Genomic DNA, 16,864 nt, shown 5'->3' on the forward strand with positions numbered 1-16,864 from the left:
AGAGCGCAGGCGCGGGGGCTCCGGGGCGGAGGGGGCGGTACCGGGGTCAGGAGGAGAAGGGAGGGCTTGGGGAGTGGGTTGTGTCCGGGGGAGGAGTCAGGGCCGCGCGAGAACTGTACGGATCAGCCAGGTTGCACTTTGGCCAGCCCTCCACGTGCCAGGTGTTGGAAGCCGGGAAGGGGAGCTGTCGCAGTGGACATTTGCCTGCTGCTGACCTCTGCTAAGCCAGCAGCTACTTGGGACTCTGAGCAGTCATAGTCTTCATACTGATTCGAGTCCTACATCCCTTATCCCACCACCCACTCCCCAGGTAATTCTCCAGGTGGTCAGGCTGGACCCCTGCCCCGCTTCTAGCTCGAGCCTGCGTTTCCCCGGAAATTTCCGTTTCTACGTGATAAGAAGTCAGAAAGGCTGCGAATTACTAGGAAAGTGGAGGGTCAAAATGGGTACGTTTCATCTGACAAATGAATTCGAACGCGAAAGATGCGGAGAGGCAGTAAAGTAGTTCAGGTTCTAACTTCTCTCCCTATTCCTAAATGCCTGCGATGCCTCCACAGACCGCCTTATTTTATTTTTAATCCTGATGTGTGCCCCTTGCTAAAGCATCCTGAGAAAACTGCTCCTTGTGGTATAACCTCCACTGTGTAATATGGGATAGATTCCTTTTTCTACTGACTGCTGAATTTGGACAAAAGAACCAGATTTTTTCCACTTGTCTAACTGGAATCTTGAGATGTGGATCAGTCTCTGGAAACACCTACAAAAACCTAATTATCTCTCTCCGTGGTGCTGAAGCCAGACTCCCAGCTGTGTTAGTCACTCAGGCCCCTCAACGTTTGTTTTGAGGTTATCATAATCCTTTTCAGCCCTTACAAGTGGTTTTTAATAGTAAATGCTTTTGTCTCGCAATGCTAACTTTCTACGAATTTAAGGATGTATAAATTCGCGCCAGGTTCTTTAATCTTAGCTTTCGTATAAGGTAGCGGACCTTTGAAAGGTTACTTTTCTATTATTTTAGCGCACTAGAAGTTATCCGTTTATCCTTGTACTAACCCAGGTTTTAGGGGGAGAAACGGTGGCCAGACTGGAAAACACTAGACTGATTTCCGCGTCAAGCCTGCCCCCGGGTTTTAGAACTACATTTCCCACAAAGGTGGACTACAACTCCCATGAGGCCGCGGGCGCGCCCGGGAGACGCAAAGTGACAGCTTCCTGTCTTGTGAAAAGCCGCGTGGCTGACGACCGGAAGTTAAGTATGGGGTTTTGGGGGTAGCTTATTTTCTGGGTTCTACAAAGAGGAACGGGCGAGTGGACAAACAGCTGGACGTTTCCCTGTCTCCTCCGCCCCGTTTCCATACCTTGATCTTTTCAGGAAAGCACCGGTATATGGAAGTGGGACCTCGCCTAAGACCCTGTGATTGTGTCTGGTGCTTCTTGGAACTCCTGGTAGCGACTCGCAGCAAGAGGAGCTGCTTTTTAATTCGATTCTTACAGGGTCCTTGGGCTGTGAAGTCTCTGCGGCCTCGGTGAGAATTCTGTTTGCTCATTAAAGGAAATACTAGTAGAAGTCTGGATCCCACCTAGTTGTAGTGTGGGAGGAAGGCGTGGTGACGCTTTTCAGCTTGAGGATTGCTTTGCAACGTTAGTGATCATAGGCGCGTGTCTCCTGACCCTGTGGGTATTACCTCTTTCCCTCGTCCGTTTAAAACAAAGTTTATCATGGGAATGCTCTTTCTGCTACTCCCCTAGTTACTAACACTTTCGAAACTAAAACCGCTTTTACATTAAAAAAATTGTATTGAAACGCGTTGGCCGTTTTAGTGTTTAGAGTTTCCAGGCGACGCTTAGCGCAAACACGAATTCCGTCTTTGTGGTAATTTAGCGGCCCACAGGTGGTCCATGTCTGCTTGGGAACCACTACTTCTTTGAGGAGGGTAGGTGTGCTGGAGAAAGCACTGTACTGACTCAGGATTCTTGGGCTCGAGTCCACTTCTTGCCACAAATCTTAATTACCGTGCTTAACCCCTTTGGACTGGCTTTTTGATTACGTAAGGGGCTGTACTAGATAATCAGTTTGGAGGCTTTGATTTGGTAATGTTGGTCTTTGGGATACATATAAAGAAGATAAATCACTGGAGTGTTGTTTTTTTTTTTTTTTGCTGTAATTTGCATGTAAAAAAGCCATGTGGCTTTTAACTTTAAAAAAATAGGTGTAAAGAAAATTAAAACTACCTTTAATCCCACTACCCAAAGTTAGGTTTTGATCTTTCCTTGTGCTTTGCATGTGTATATAGGTGTATGACTGAGATCATACTGCATTGTTTGCAACCTATTTGTTTCACTTAATTTGCATTTTCCATTAGCGTCTCATGATTCCCACTGACTTATGTTCTATTTAATCACTATTATTGGATAGTTTGCAGTTTTTACATATTTTCAGTTAATATATCCTACACGTATCTTTGAGTCACTGATTACTTCTTCCCCTGACAAAATGCCTAGCAATGGAACTGGGTGAATGAATGATGCTTAAATACTACCTTAAATATTACGGAGAAATTGTATTTTAGCAGATAGGTCAAGGTTATTAATTTTTGTTATACAGCTGCTTTTTCTTAAACAAGCAAACAGTTTCTACAATCACTCTTCTGGCTTCAAATGTTAAAACTGACAACCTCCAGTTTGTAGATGTTCCTCATTGGATTAGAAGCATGAAAGCAAGGAAATCCAATTTAAGGTGAGCAGAATGAGTGTTCTGGTCCGTGTCCAAATAGGCCAGATACATTCTGATATTTATGTCTGCATCTGGTTCCAAATGTTAACAGTTTGAAGTTCTCTTGCAGAGAGGGAATAGCCTTCAAGTGATGGGCATAATTTCGAAGACAACCTCAGTGGCAAATTATAAAAAGCAGGGTATTCTAGAAGTAACAACTGGAGGGCAATATAGTTAAATAATTCTGAAACAAAACATGGGTTAGAACCCTGTATGTCATATAGTGTTACTGAGCATCTATTAAAAAGCATTTAACACAGTTATCTGGATTTACTATATCTCTTTAGTAATGGAGGATATCTGTGCTGTTACCTGTTATCTGTGCTGTTCTTCTTTCCTTTAGGATTGTGTTGTGTAAAGGCAGGTTTTGTTCCTGCCCTTTGGCTCTCATTATCTGGGTGGTGAGAGTATGATGGGGAGTACAACTGGAACCAGAATCATAACCCAGGTTTGAGATCACCTAACTTTGGGTAGTATGTAAGTAAAAATAAGAGCAAGTCCACAAATTTCCAAAATTCTTTAATGGATAAGCTTAACGCCCAGCAGCTTTAAAAACACACTAATAAAAACAGCAACCCTCATTGGCCAAAGGTAAAAAGATTATAGAACAAAAACAGTGCTACCTGACTTTGCTTACTAAACTGACAAGTAGAGAAAGACCAGGTCTGTTTTTCTCTGGCATGATTTTTCTTGCATTGTTGGATTTGAGTGGTAGTTTGGCAGTTAAGTGGAATCTGATACCAGTGTGATATACCTAGGAGAGACCAAAGACGGGTGAAGTCCTTATTCTATAATGTTACATGGGTTTTCAAGTTAGTTGTTTCTATTTAAATAAAAGGAAAGATATAAAGAACCAGGTTATCCCAAACAATCCTGTGAAAGGAGAGACAGGTAAAAAGACTTAAGAAGGAGAAAGAGGGAAAGGAAGCTTCTTGGGCATGACACCATTTGCAAGGTCACAACGAACACCCCAACGAAGGGCGTATCTTTTCTTCTCAGTTGGTACTAGATAATTGTTTGGAACATATATGTGCTGAGGCTTGGACTGGGGTTCTGCTCGAGAAAGCATCTGCTCTCGGATACCCCAGCGCAGTTCCTTCCTATGATCTTCACCAGGTAACCGTATTGAGTCCCAGTCTCGTTTATACTCAAAATAGCGGGCTACCCGGTCTATCTTGCCCCGGTTTCGATTTAACTGGTCCAGCCTTGGGAGAATAAAGGACTTGGGTCGGCTGGCAACAATCAGGTCTTGTTCATAAGCTGGAGGGTCCATTCCTTCTCTTCGCAGATAGGAAAGGAGCTGATCTTGATAAATTCCTTGATATTCATGTGGTAGATTAAACTTTTCTGAAATGTCAACAGCAGATTCCCTTTCTTCCTCGAACTGCAGATTCATCAACTTTTGTCTTAAGTCCCAAAGATCCATATCACTTTCTGTACCAGACTCTGATTCACTGACAATTGATTCATCCGTCACTAACACTTCCCCATCTGGCTTCCTACGCAGCACCTTTCTCTTCATCACAGGCTTTCGGAGTCTTTGGGAGGCCTCTGAGACTGTTTCTGAAGTGACATTACTTTCCGCATGTGGGTACTGCAGCTGCACAGGAAGAGCAGGTCGCTTTCCTGGGGTTACTGAAGCTTTGCTGTAGGGATCATACTGGGTAGACCGTGCTTCTCGCCTGACATCTCCCTCACCCTGCCCTGCACAGATACGAGTGAAAGCTGTAGCAGCCGCTAACATTCGTCCTTCTGGATCCATAGTGGCCCATTTTTGTTCACCAGGTTCCATGAGTTCCTCCATTGCTTTCCCTACACTGTAGGACCTTCTGCAAGAGAAAGCACTGATCAGTTTTCTGATAATAAGTTCCCAGCTCATAAATTGTTCATTCGCTGCTTTGATAGCAGTCAAATGAAGAAAGAACAGCCAAGGCAATCATAATACAACAGTTATATAATAAAATACAGGTTAGTACAAGGTAGTATGGGAACAGTTTGGAGGGGCATTAATTCAGCTCTCGAGAATCTATTACCTGCTTTCATTTCTATTCTTTTTATTCACTCCCACTTTCTACTGCCTGGTAGTTCTCGCCACCTTTAGTAGCTCCTGGGACAGGATAGGTGAGTTTTGGCATAAGGAAAGCTTGAGACTGCACAATGCGATACCAGGCGTAATGCTTAACTTTAAGTACATTGTGCTTAGAGGGACACTATGTATCCAGCATTGTTCTCTGTGCTTTACATTAATTCATATAATCCTCACGACTATGGAGTAGGTACTCTGATTATTTCTTTTTCACAGATGAGTAACATGAGGCATACAGAGGTGAAATAACTTAGCCCAAGGTTACACAATTCTTAAGTGTGGGGCTGGAATTCGAACTCAGGCAGTCGGCTTCAGAATCCTTGCTTTTAACCATAAGAGTGATTTAATCCCAAAAACCCTCACAAAAGCAGTAACATGCATGCATACATTCTTATGCTTACATAATTTTAGTGCACCTTCAGTGCCAAGCTAAATCTGTCATCCCAGTACACTGTCAATGAAATAACTTTTAGTACCCAAATCAATCAGCCAAATACTCGATGCTAGTTTCCCCATTGGATCTAAGATAGGTATCTACTGCCCACTATTTCCTGTGTCCCTACCATTTTTCTTTTTAAACTGAAAAACAAATACATGCACATGGTTATTTTAAGGATTTCCCCCCATCCTCCCACCAAGTTTCACTCCCAAAGGCAGTTTCTTAAAATTTCTCCAGTAATTTTCCATATTCATATGCACATGTTTTATACCATGAAGGATCATATTATACAACTCTTCTGAGCCTTAAAAATAGTCCTGGTGATCCAGCTACATTAGCACATGCAGACTTCATTTTGTTTAAAGTTGCAAAGGATTCTAATGTATGGATATACTATAATTTTCAGCTAGTCCATGACTGACTTAATTTAGTCTTACAGTCTCTTGTTAGAAAATAAATGTTACAATGAATATCATGTAAATTTCTACATACTTGTGCAAACATATATGTATTTAAATTTCTAGAAATGAAACAGGTGAGTCAAAAGGTATGTGTGCTCAATTTTGATAGCTGTTACCAAATGGCCTCTAAAGAAGTTGTACCAATAGTGTATTACAGAGCTTGTTTCTCCATCCCTTTTCCAAAGTGGTGTACTATCAAACTTTATAGTCTTTGCAGTCAGTTTGGTAAAAAATAGTTTTCATATAAATTAGCATTTATTTAAACAGTAAAATTGAGCATCTTTTCATACATTCATAAGCTTTTGTTCCCCCTTTGTATAAAATGCTTGTTCTTTCTCCACTTAACCTCTCAGGCTGTTGGACTTCTTCTTATGGATCTTTATGTTAAATCTGATTTATATATTCATGAAATACATATATACCATCATTAGCCCTTTACCATCATTAATTTTTTTCTTCTCAGTTTGTTGTTTACCTTCTGCTGATTTTCTCTTTTGCTGGTAGAAACTTGTTTCAGTGGTGTTTGACTTATAAATGCCTTTCCCACACCAAGATTTTAAGAAAGTTATTACATGTTTTCTTCTAGTACTTTTATGGTTTCATGTTTTAAATTTAAACTTTTTTAAAAACTTTTTAATTTAGTTAAGTATGTTTTTCCAGGACCCATCAGCTCCAGGTCAAGTAGTTTCAATCTAGTTGTGGAGGGCGCAGCTCATAGTGGTCCATGCAGGGATCGAACCTGCAACCTTGTTGTTAAGAGCACCGCTTTAACCAAATGAGCCAACCAGTGGCCCCTAAATTTAAACTTATAAAATATCATAGATATAGAAACTCAAAGGGCAAAAAACTAAATGAGCTACTTAGACTTAGATAACATCGTCAGCCTTAGAGCAGATGTGGAGATGATCTTCTATTACTAAAGTAACCATCAGTCATAGATTGTACTGTCCCATAAATGTCTAGTACATTAAGGATATAGTACAGTTGTCCTGAATGTATTGAAATATGTCTGAATTTCAACAGTGACATCTAAATGACATTATCCAAACTGATTCTTCTAGCTGCTAGAGGTACAGAAATCTTTTATCAGAACATGCATTAAATTTGACTTTAAAAAGGATCATGATGCTTAATTACCTTCCTTCTGCCATCAGAACTGCTTAAAGTGGGAAAATCTTGACTCCAGATTCTGCTTCCACTATAATACAATCATTGACAAATTTCTTCAATCAGGCTAGCTTCTATGATACCACCTTTAAGACAGAATTGAGTGTTAGATGACAGAACATACCAGCCACTAATTTTATCTGAAATACTGGAAAGCAACAGAAACTCACAGTAGTTGTATACGTTCCATATAAACAGATCTTATGATTAGAAAGATTGTATACCAAGACATGGAAACAACCAAAATGTCCTTCGATAGATGAATGGATAAAGAAGTTGTAGTATATATACACAATGGAATACTATTTGTCAGTAAGGAAAGATGATATAGGAACATTTGTGACAACATGGATGGATCTTGAGATTATAATGCTAAGCGAAATAAGTCAGATAGAAAAAGCAGAAAACCATATGATTTCATTGATATGTAGAATATGAACAAAAAACAACAAAAAACAAGACAAACAAATGAGAAACAAAAACTCATAGACACACAATAGTATAGTGGTTACCAGAGCGTAAGGGGGTGGGGGGTGGTAGATGAGGGTAAAGGAATCAAATATATGGTGATGGAAAGAGAACTGACTCTGGGTGGTGAACACACAATGGGATTTATAGATGATGTAATACAGAATTGTACACCTGAAATCTATGTAACTTTACTAACAATTGTCACCCCAATAAACTTTAATTAAAAAAAAAAGAATGGACAAATGTAATGAGAAGTCAAAAGGAAATGATTTAGGGAAAAACTATCAGTAACATCAGTCCTTAATCATCTAAGATAATGAAGAGAGATATGAAATCTACAGTCATTTTCCCTAAATTCTGACTACTTAAATCTTAACAATGCTAGCTGAATATATAACTATTTTCCGTTTCCCTGCGAATTGGCCACACGGGATGGAAAAGAATAAATTCTGTGGCTCGTCAACCCATAATAATTAAGCTAATGCTTATATCCCTGGGCAGAAGCAAAAGTCTGTCCTTTAGGCATTAAATTAAATCTTAGATATTATACTAGTTGAACATAAAGGAAAGATACGGACATGTCCAAAGGAATCAGCACTGAAATTGTATATTTTTACTCTCTTCAGGTAGTGTGGACCCATATGATTCGTTTATTTCTGGGGTTGTCTTACCATGGCTGAAAACGACACAGACAGAATCCAGACTGAGAAACTCCTAAAAAGAGTACAAGAACTGGAGCAAGAGGTACAAAGACTTAAAAAAAAACAAGCCAACAGCAAGGACTCAAATGTTAGAGAAAATTCTTCAGGAGCTGGAAAAGCTAAGCGTGCATTTGATTTCAGTGCTCATGGTCGAAGACATGTAGCCCTAAAGATAGCCTATCTGGGCTGGGGATACCAGGGCTTTGCCAGTCAGGAAAACACAAACAATACCATTGAAGAGAAACTGTTTGAGGCTCTAACCAAGACCCGACTAATAGAAAGCAGACAGACATCCAACTATCACCGGTGTGGGCGAACAGATAAAGGAGTTAGCGCCTTTGGACAGGTAAGGGCCCCTACACTACACTGTTTCTCAAAGCAAGCAATATTTTAGATATACATACTGAGGATTCAGATTATTTGTATCTAAAACACAGTATCTTTCTCTGATTCCACAGGTGATTTCTCTTGACCTTCGTTCTCACTTCCCAAAGGGCAGGGATTCAGAGGATTTTAATCTAAAAGATGAAGTCAACAGCGCTGCTAAAGAGATCCGTTATACCCACATTCTCAATCGGGTGCTCCCTCCAGACATCCGGGTACTGGCGTGGGCCCCTGTAGAACCTAGCTTTAGTGCTAGGTTCAGCTGTCTTGAGCGGACTTACCACTATTTTTTCCCTCGGGCTGACTTAGATATTGTAACCATGAACCGTGCAGCTCAGAAGTACATCGGCACACATGATTTTAGGAACTTATGTAAAATGGATGTAGCCAACGGAGTGATTAATTTTCAGAGGACTATTCTGTCTGCTCAAATACAGCTAGTGGGCCAGAGTCTGGCAGAGGAGAGATGGCAAGAACCTTTCCAGTTATGTCAGTTTGAAGTGATTGGCCAGGCGTTCCTTTATCATCAAGTCCGTTGTATGATGGCTATCCTTTTTCTAATTGGCCAAGGAATGGAGAAGCCAGAGATTATCGATGAACTGCTAAACATAGAGAAGAATCCCCAGAAACCTCAATACAGGTAAAATCAAACAAAAACCAAAATAACAAAACAGCTATTGCCCTTAGTTTATTTTAAATTATATTCTAATGTATCTTTCTCTCCCCATAATTGTCTGAGTAAGTAAGTAACTGATTTTGTCTTCATGAAGCTTTTAGTCTAACTTGTAGAATGTTATGAACATGTCGGAGGGAGTGCTATCTTTGAATTTTGTTCTCTCACAATTCTATCTAATAAGAAATAGGTGTTTGGGCCAGGCCGCTTAAATAAAAGCACGTTCATTTCTACATTACCCCCCTTGAATTTATGTTCAGAGGTGTTATTGTTAGGTTCTGCTGAAGTTAAACAGTCAGCATTCAAACTATTCATATTAAATCTTGCTCGCTTTGTATTATGGAGTAATCATACTATACTTTGGAATTTTTCCTAATTTTCAGTTTCTGAAATGGTAGGAAAGGCAGGAAGAAGAGTTGACTTTTCTTTTGCAAGCAGGCTGAAGTCAGATAGACCAATAATTCATTCCGAAGCCGTAAAAATGTAAGTTTTTACTTCATACTATACAAAATTGACAAGTTTGAAAAAAACACCACCAGCTCTTTTTAATTTTATAGCCATATAATGGAGCCAGGTCAACTCACTTTTAGGTGACTTGTTACCACTGATGTTTATCCTGCTGTAGATCAAGCCTAACCAGTTCATCAGTGGTCTTTTTTTTTTAGTTATAATGTTTTGCAAGGTTAGGGATGGTGTTATATTTTCGTCCTAGCTGTAAGATACCTAATATTGACATAAAAGTTTTTCTCCTCCTTTTAACCCAACTAACCCTATTTTTTAAAGAACTGTTGGATGGCTACTGTGTATGCTCATACTCTGTTTCGTCTCTCTTTCTAGTATGGCTGTAGAATTTCCTCTAGTCTTGTATGACTGTAAGTTTGAAAGTATCAAGTGGATCTATGACCGGGAAGTTCATGAGTTCAACGTTACCCACCTACAACAACAGTGGGCTAATCAAGCTGTTAAGACTCACATGTTGTATAGTATGCTGCAAGGACTCGACTCTGTTGCAGGACCCTGTGGGACAGGTATGACAGGGAAATCCACGGATGAAATTATTTACCAGAACCAAAGTTATACAGGGTTACAGGGGGAGGTAGACTTATATAAACTTTGGAGGTGATTCTATTGTGGTAAAGTATATATGTAATGCTTGATTGTATATATTACAGGACCTAAGATGGATGGAGAGATAGACTGGAGAAATGTTAAGCCCTCTGTCATAAAGCAGACAAGTGCCTTTGTAGAAGGAGTGAAAGTACGCACATATAAGCCCCTAATGGATCGTCCGAAATGCCATGGATTAGAATCCCGGATCCAGCATTTTGTACGTAGGGGACGCATCGAACAGCCACATGAGGAACAAACAAAAGCCAAAAGGGACTGTAATGACACACCAGAGGAAGAAAATACTATTTTGGAGAAACCAACAAAGAGAGTCTGTGTTGATACCTAAATGAAAAGCATCGTTTAACCACAGAAAACTTGCCAGGATCAAGGAGGCAACAACGAGCTAATGGTAGATGGTCAGAAAGGAAATACAATATTTACTGCAAGTCCTAGAAATCCAGATGATCAGCTCTTAAAAAAAACCAAAACAAACAAAACCAAAAAGACCATAGGCCCTATTAAGGAAGTTCTTGCTTGAACAAGAGATCAAACATTCTCTCATTCCTGTCCAAAAGGATTTAGAGATGGAAAAAGCAAAAAGCAAATGTGAAATGGAGATGTATTTACATTCACCTGGAAACCTGTGCCTTGTGTTCAAGTTCATTAAAGCCTGCAAACATCTAATTTGTTGTTACTATTTTTTGCAGTTAAATATTTGATAAATTGGTTTAGTGCCAGGTAAAATACTACCTGACGGTGAGCTGAGTAAGGCACAGCATCTCTTAAAAAGCTTATCAGTCTAGTGCTATGCGAGCCACAGATGGTCTCCGCTGCATATATTATTTTTTGTAACAGCCTTTTACACATATGAAAACATTCTTAGCTCATGGGCCATATAAAAAAAGGCCATGCAGATTACCAACCCCTGGCCTAGTGGTTTAAGGAAAGCTCTTATAAAGAGATATCCAAGCTAAATCTTGTACAACAAGTGGGAGCCAGCTGAAGTGGGGACAAGAAACAGAGCTCTGGGTGCTTAAGGCAGAGAAGCAGTTTGTATAAAGGGTTAAAGATTGCTGCATTTGTATTCAGGTAACTATAAATATGGTAGTATGTCTTGAGAGTGACAAGAGCATAGTTTAGAAAGGTAAGCAAAGGTCATTTCTGTACAGCCTTGTAGGCCTTCCTAAAAAAGCTTAGATTTTATCTTGAGGCACCACTGAAAAAAAATTGAAAGCCAGAATTGTAGCAAAAATATTGCTCTGAGTATACTGTGGATTGGAAGAGGGCAAGACAGCGGGACCAATTAGGATGCTGTTGGCGTCGTCAAGGAAATTGATGATGGCCTAGACTTGATTAGTAGTAAAGGGAACAGAAGTAGATGAATTTGAGATTAAGAAAGGAGAAGCAGCGGACTTCGTGAGTAAATGAACGCGTGGTTAAAAAGTAAGGGGACTTTTAGGGTAACTCCTAGGTTTCAGATTTAAAGCACATCTGTGAGACATGGAGACAGGAAAATGAGGTGGGGCTTTGCTTGTTCTCAAAGTCGATAAGTAGCCCTGAAAATATTGCTTACAAACATCAAGACTTATTCAAAAGAGTTCAAAGTTCTCCTAAATAATACATTATCCTTTATAGCAATTAAGATAAACATCAAGTAAATGAAGTCAGATCTTCTGCATCAGTAATAACAATTCTCATCATTGCAGTGTCTTACTTACCCATAATTACGATGTAATTAGACCTATGTTTACAAGATCCAAAGTTTTATTTACCAACCAACAAATCGTTTGTTCCTATGTTGAAAACAGTATATAAATACAGTTTATATCCTCAAACTGCCAGCTGAAATATAACTAACATATGTAACAATTAGAAATAATACTAACATATAAATAGTAAACATGCTGTACAATTATAAGTGCTATAGAAATTTAGTAGTGGGTGGGCTACAGATACAAGACTTCACTGGAAGAGTTCTAGGTTTAGGGTGTAATAGTTTAAGAAAAGTGAAGTGACCTTGTATTGAAGATATGAAGACACTAATAGCCTATACATTATAGCAGAATAGGAACCAGAGAAGATCCCCATTTTAGGTGTGAAATAGTGGTAAAAAATAACTAAGACTTATTCTAAATGACCATTGTAGCATCCAGACCTTCTGGATTTTGAATCACGTCATTGAATTTTGGGACCTGATCTGCCAACATTTCACAATGCCCTGAGTGTTCTTAAAATAGTGCTTTCTTGTTTAATTTTGATGTAAAGACCCTTTTGTTTTTAATGTAACCATTGAGCATAGAATAGCCTCACTTAAACATATAAGGACAAATTAAAGCATTTTATTTTTTTCAACTTCCTACCTTATCTCCATGTATCTTCAATGACATTAGTTTTCGAGTTAAAGAAAAGCCTAGAAAACAACAGATTTAAGAAATCAGTCATTTTTTAAAAAATCAACTCTAAAGAAATGATTCATAGGACGAAAAGCTAAGCTTGGGAGAGTCTATAGAAGCAAATAAGTAGAGGAGCAGGGGCTTAGACATTAAGAAAAATCCTTGCAAGTTTAACTAGATTATACTATCAAATCTAGAATAAGCATTTAGTGACATTATTTTTGGTAGTTACCACAGAAAAAACTCAGGACAATCATCACACATGAAGCAAGTGAGAAATCCCAACTTTGCAAAATTAGTTATCTAAGGTAATGTTTGCATAAATTCCAAAGTCTGACCCATGGTAGGGACTAAATAAATGTTAGAAGTAAAGAAGGGCTTAGATCTTACTTTCTTCATTGAAAAAATTGAATTATTTCAATAGATTGTGAACTTTAAATGTGATTTTATATACATACATATATAGGCATATACATAATATATGTTACATATGTAATATACATAATGTATATGTAACTATATATGTGATGTACAAATCAATATATAAATGGAGCTTTGTGATCAGTATTACACCATTCATTTCTATTTTCATGCAAAACAAACCTACCTATTAAAAAGATGCACATAGAATAAAGTAGGGACAGAGGAGTTCGAACACTAAAGCCCAAAAAGATTCTTTTGTGTAATATATATACTATGTGTACTACACTATACAGTGATTAACATGTTATTTTATTTACATTTAAATTACAGCACATTCCCTTTTTATTTTTTCTTGAACATATGAGGATAGGTGTTTGCAACTAATAAAATCTAAACTTTAGTAAGGTCCACAGGTAACTGTCAGTTCTTTCTTTTTAATACAAAGACCTGATAATCCTTTGTCTTTACTTAGGAGGAAACTTTCATATAGAGGCTAGAACAGCTTATATTTTGTAAATACAGACAGACAATATTAACCAAAATACCCAATAGTACTTCTCTTCAAAAATCTTAAGTGATTCAGTGTCCCAGGTTTAGCTATTTTCAAGTGAAAGGATTCTGAGGGCGGAAGGGGAAGGCTGGTTCAGTAGTTAGATTATGCATGTTACATGGAGGCTACTGCAGTGTTACAACAAATAACTCTACCTCTGGGGAGGTAAACATGCAGTTCAGAGAACCACAATATTAGAACAAAGAAAAAAACACCCTAAAAAAGAGCCATAATCAAAAGAGACAACAAATTTAGGGAAAATACTTACAAAAGGTTCAAAATCACTAATTCAAATTCTTAGAAAGCTATTAAAATAAAAAGGTAAAAATAAATAAATAAATAAATAAATAAATAAATAATAAAAAAATTAAAAGGTACACCAGCAGAATAAGAAGGAAACAAGATGATGGTTACCAAATAATAACTAATAAAAAAGATGTTTAATATCATTATTAATGCAAATAAAAACATTATCCTTTTATACTGGTAAGATTTTTCAATACCCAGTGCTGGTCAGTGTGTAAAGAACTGAGCAAGCTTACACTGTGTGTACAAGGGTAGGGTGGAGAGGAGGTATCAAATTTTCTACAGGGCAGTTTGGCATCATGAATCAATTTAAATTGTACCATAATTTCTAAGCCATCATCCACTTCCTGGAATTATTCCAAGGCGATAAACTGAACAAGAATGCAAACATATATATGTACGAATAACCACTACTACGCTATTCTAAATATTCCTAAAATATGACTGGATAAGGCATAATCTGCTTATTAAATAAATATGCTTTATTATATTCAAAATATACAATTCTATAAAAATAAATACATTTTATTAAGTATAATCATGTGAACATATATTCATAACTGCAGTAAACCCAAATGTGAACTGCGGTGGTGTTTTTTTTCATGGTTATCTGTGTCTGATGGGATTTCGAGTATTTTCTTCCTTAAATTCTTTATACGTACTTAATATTGCTTGGATTTATTTCTAAAAACAATGAAATTGTATAATCTTTATAATCAGAAAAAAAAGGTTTACTTTCATTCTAGGGTAGGGCTGTAGGGTCCTTCAATTTCACACACTATCCTACCTCATCAGGGAAAGAGCTTCTCGCACGGTTACAGCCAGAAGTTCACAAAAGGCGTGACCCGAGAGTAAGACTGTCCCTTTACAAGACCAGCGGCAGCATCATCTGGCCTGAGCGTGGCTGTCGTATGTCTGTGACGCTCGCGGCCTCGGAGGAGGACAGCTCCCTCGCTGCGCCCCCCTCCCCAGATGCGTCCACCTCACTGAGCCGCGGCCACTGTGACCTCCGAGGCTCGGACCTCCCCGGGCCGGAGCATAGTCTACACGCACGCCTGAGGAAGCCGCGAACCCGGGCCGTCGGGAAGTCGGGGCTTGGGACTGCGCGCACCCAGTCCGGGAAACCAGTTCCGCGTACTCAGCCCCGATCTCTCCCCCGCAGCGAGGCGACCCGGGGGACGTCCCTCGGGGACCCGCTCCACCTCTCCCAGCCTGCCCTGCTTACCCGCCACGCCAAGGTCCGCTCGCAGCCAGGCTAGGAGTTCCGCCCCGCAGCCCGACAGACAGACATCCCGCAGCTTGCGCAGGCGCACTGCCCTCCCACTCGACAACAGAGCCTTAACTGTCGGGACGCGGAGGTTTAAACCACGAGAACCAACCGGAGCCTTCGGCCCCTCCCCTAGCCCTTCTATTGGTCCTTGTTGTAAAGGCCTTTCACGTGTGCATTCTGATTGGTTCATATTTTCTCTTGGCCTTTCCCTCCAGCGGGAGGAAGCCCGGGATTTGGGGCGGGGACAGGGAAACGTCGGAACCCAGCGGCGCTCCAGCGCTAACCTGTAACGGTTGCTGAGTAACCAGGCAGACCAGACGCGGAGGGAAGGACTCCCAAGCTTCGGTTAGCGGCGTGGTACCTGGGCGTTTGGAGAGGCTGTCTTAGCGTTCAGTCCCCCGCAAGGAATGTCTCCATTTTCTTGACTCCGGGCCGCTGCAGGCTCGGTGGCGTCGCGAGGGTTCTCGGCGCGGTGGGAGCTTTGATCCCGATCTGCCTCTGCGCGTCAGCCAGTTGGCGCGGGTTTGACACGCGGGTTTTTTGTGAAGGCCAGGACGCGCATGGAGGATTTTCCGAGCCTCGCAGGCTTTCTGATCTGACCAAGCCCCACTGTGTCTCCAGCCCCACTGACGTTACTCTCAAACGGACTTCCTTGCTGGAACATCCACCCAGTTACGGCGTTCCTGCGGAATGCTCCCGTCTACTCCCTTCATTTAGTCTTAAAATATTTGTATATGTACCTGAGAAAAAAGGTCTAGTGTTTTGGAATTGCTGAGAATGAGACCTAAAAAAGAAAAAGGGTAGAGGTCTCCACAACTCGATAGCCTATCCCTTTCTTGAACAACTGTCTTCAAGTCCTCACACAAATACGCAGGTGCTAGTTGACTAATTTATACTGTTTATTAAACACAGGATTTAATGAGAGGGAGAAAATAATGTTTAATGCTTTTCCTCCAAATGCTTTATATTACCTCTTATTCTCCCCCGCCCCCTTGTCTCAGGGCCTTTGCATTACCTCTAAGGTATTTGGGGCTTGTTGGGGGGGAAGAAAAAAGAAATCAACAGTGAAGATGGCAGAAGTTGTAAAAATTTGAATGACCCTGTCCCTAGACCTGCAATATCCCAACAACACGTTAGTGCACACAGTCTTTTCTTTCCTCATGAACAAATATCCCGTGTTCAGGCTTGGTCATCTTATGTCTGCTTGACCTTTTCTTTGGTGTTGAATCTCCAATCGGTTTGTCTTATTAACGAAAGTAAACATACTCATTTTTCTTACCTACTGATTTGGTCATTCAACATATTCCTACCACCCTCCCCATCTGTTTCTTGTTATGCTTTATGTTAAAATTTGATCTTTGAAAACCTTTAATGGGCAACAAAGGATCTATCTCCTGTCATATTTCAAGTGGTATCTTGTGTTCAACTCAGTCCTAGATCTGATTTAATAATCTTCATGGTTCCCTGAAATCCACTAAACCCAGGTCAAGAAGTTTTCATCAAAGTCATCTAAAATACAGTATAGTGGTACCTTGGTTTTCAAACATCTCAGTTGATGAACATTTTGGTTTGCGAATGCCGTAAATTTTACGGATCTATGGTATCATTAGGTAGTAAAATTCATGTTAAATTTGCAGTTTTAGGGGTTGATTTTAAA

The 16,864-nt window shown here is 39.8% G+C and overlaps 2 protein-coding genes across 13 annotated transcripts; one reads left to right on the forward strand and one right to left on the reverse strand.

Moving 5' to 3' along the window:
• The first annotated feature begins 80 nt into the window (after positions 1–80).
• On the forward strand, positions 81–10,949 carry PUS3 (pseudouridine synthase 3). Of its 10 annotated transcripts, none has more exons than XM_019710515.2 (8): positions 81–310; positions 1,058–1,526; positions 2,606–2,737; positions 3,117–3,250; positions 8,024–8,444; positions 8,557–9,122; positions 9,993–10,183; positions 10,328–10,949. In XM_019710515.2, exons 5-8 carry the CDS (start codon positions 8,070–8,072, stop codon positions 10,609–10,611), a joined length of 1,416 nt encoding a protein of 471 aa, XP_019566074.2. In that variant the 5' UTR covers positions 81–310; positions 1,058–1,526; positions 2,606–2,737; positions 3,117–3,250; positions 8,024–8,069; the 3' UTR covers positions 10,612–10,949. The 10 variants fall into 10 exon arrangements, with proteins under 10 accessions (XP_019566074.2, XP_019566075.2, XP_074177139.1 ...); XM_019710516.2 differs by having other exon boundaries at positions 90–310; positions 3,117–3,221; XM_074321038.1 differs by having other exon boundaries at positions 121–446.
• HYLS1 (HYLS1 centriolar and ciliogenesis associated) lies at positions 3,276–15,272 on the reverse strand. Of its 3 annotated transcripts, XM_019710520.2 has the most exons (5): positions 15,163–15,247; positions 13,900–13,936; positions 12,626–12,675; positions 6,897–7,012; positions 3,276–4,602 (listed from the first exon to the last, which is right to left on the reverse strand). In XM_019710520.2, the coding sequence occupies exons 4-5, from the start codon at positions 6,908–6,910 to the stop codon at positions 3,675–3,677; spliced, it is 942 nt and encodes a 313-aa protein (XP_019566079.2). In that variant the 5' UTR covers positions 6,911–7,012; positions 12,626–12,675; positions 13,900–13,936; positions 15,163–15,247; the 3' UTR covers positions 3,276–3,674. The 3 variants fall into 3 exon arrangements, with proteins under 3 accessions (XP_019566079.2, XP_019566080.2, XP_074177146.1); XM_019710521.2 differs by lacking the exon at positions 13,900–13,936 and having other exon boundaries at positions 15,163–15,272; XM_074321045.1 differs by lacking the exons at positions 12,626–12,675; positions 13,900–13,936 and having other exon boundaries at positions 15,163–15,240.
• Positions 15,273–16,864: the final 1,592 nt, after the last annotated feature.

The sequence above is a fragment of the Rhinolophus sinicus genome, linkage group LG16 (assembly GCF_036562045.2).
Source record: "Rhinolophus sinicus isolate RSC01 linkage group LG16, ASM3656204v1, whole genome shotgun sequence".
NCBI classification, from domain to species: Eukaryota; Metazoa; Chordata; class Mammalia; order Chiroptera; family Rhinolophidae; genus Rhinolophus; species Rhinolophus sinicus.

What these genes read in the sequence shown, in the direction of transcription:
- PUS3 (XM_019710515.2), top strand. Translation starts at nt 8,070, where the DNA reads ATGGCTGAAAACGACACAGACAGAATCCAGACTGAGAAACTCCTAAAA. An exon ending in GAGTTAGCGCCTTTGGACAG is followed by an intron (nt 8,445 to 8,556) that starts GTAAGGGCCCCT and finishes CTGATTCCACAG; the next exon opens with GTGATTTCTCTTGACCTTCG. An exon ending in CCCCAGAAACCTCAATACAG is followed by an intron (nt 9,123 to 9,992) that starts GTAAAATCAAAC and finishes CTCTCTTTCTAG; the next exon opens with TATGGCTGTAGAATTTCCTC.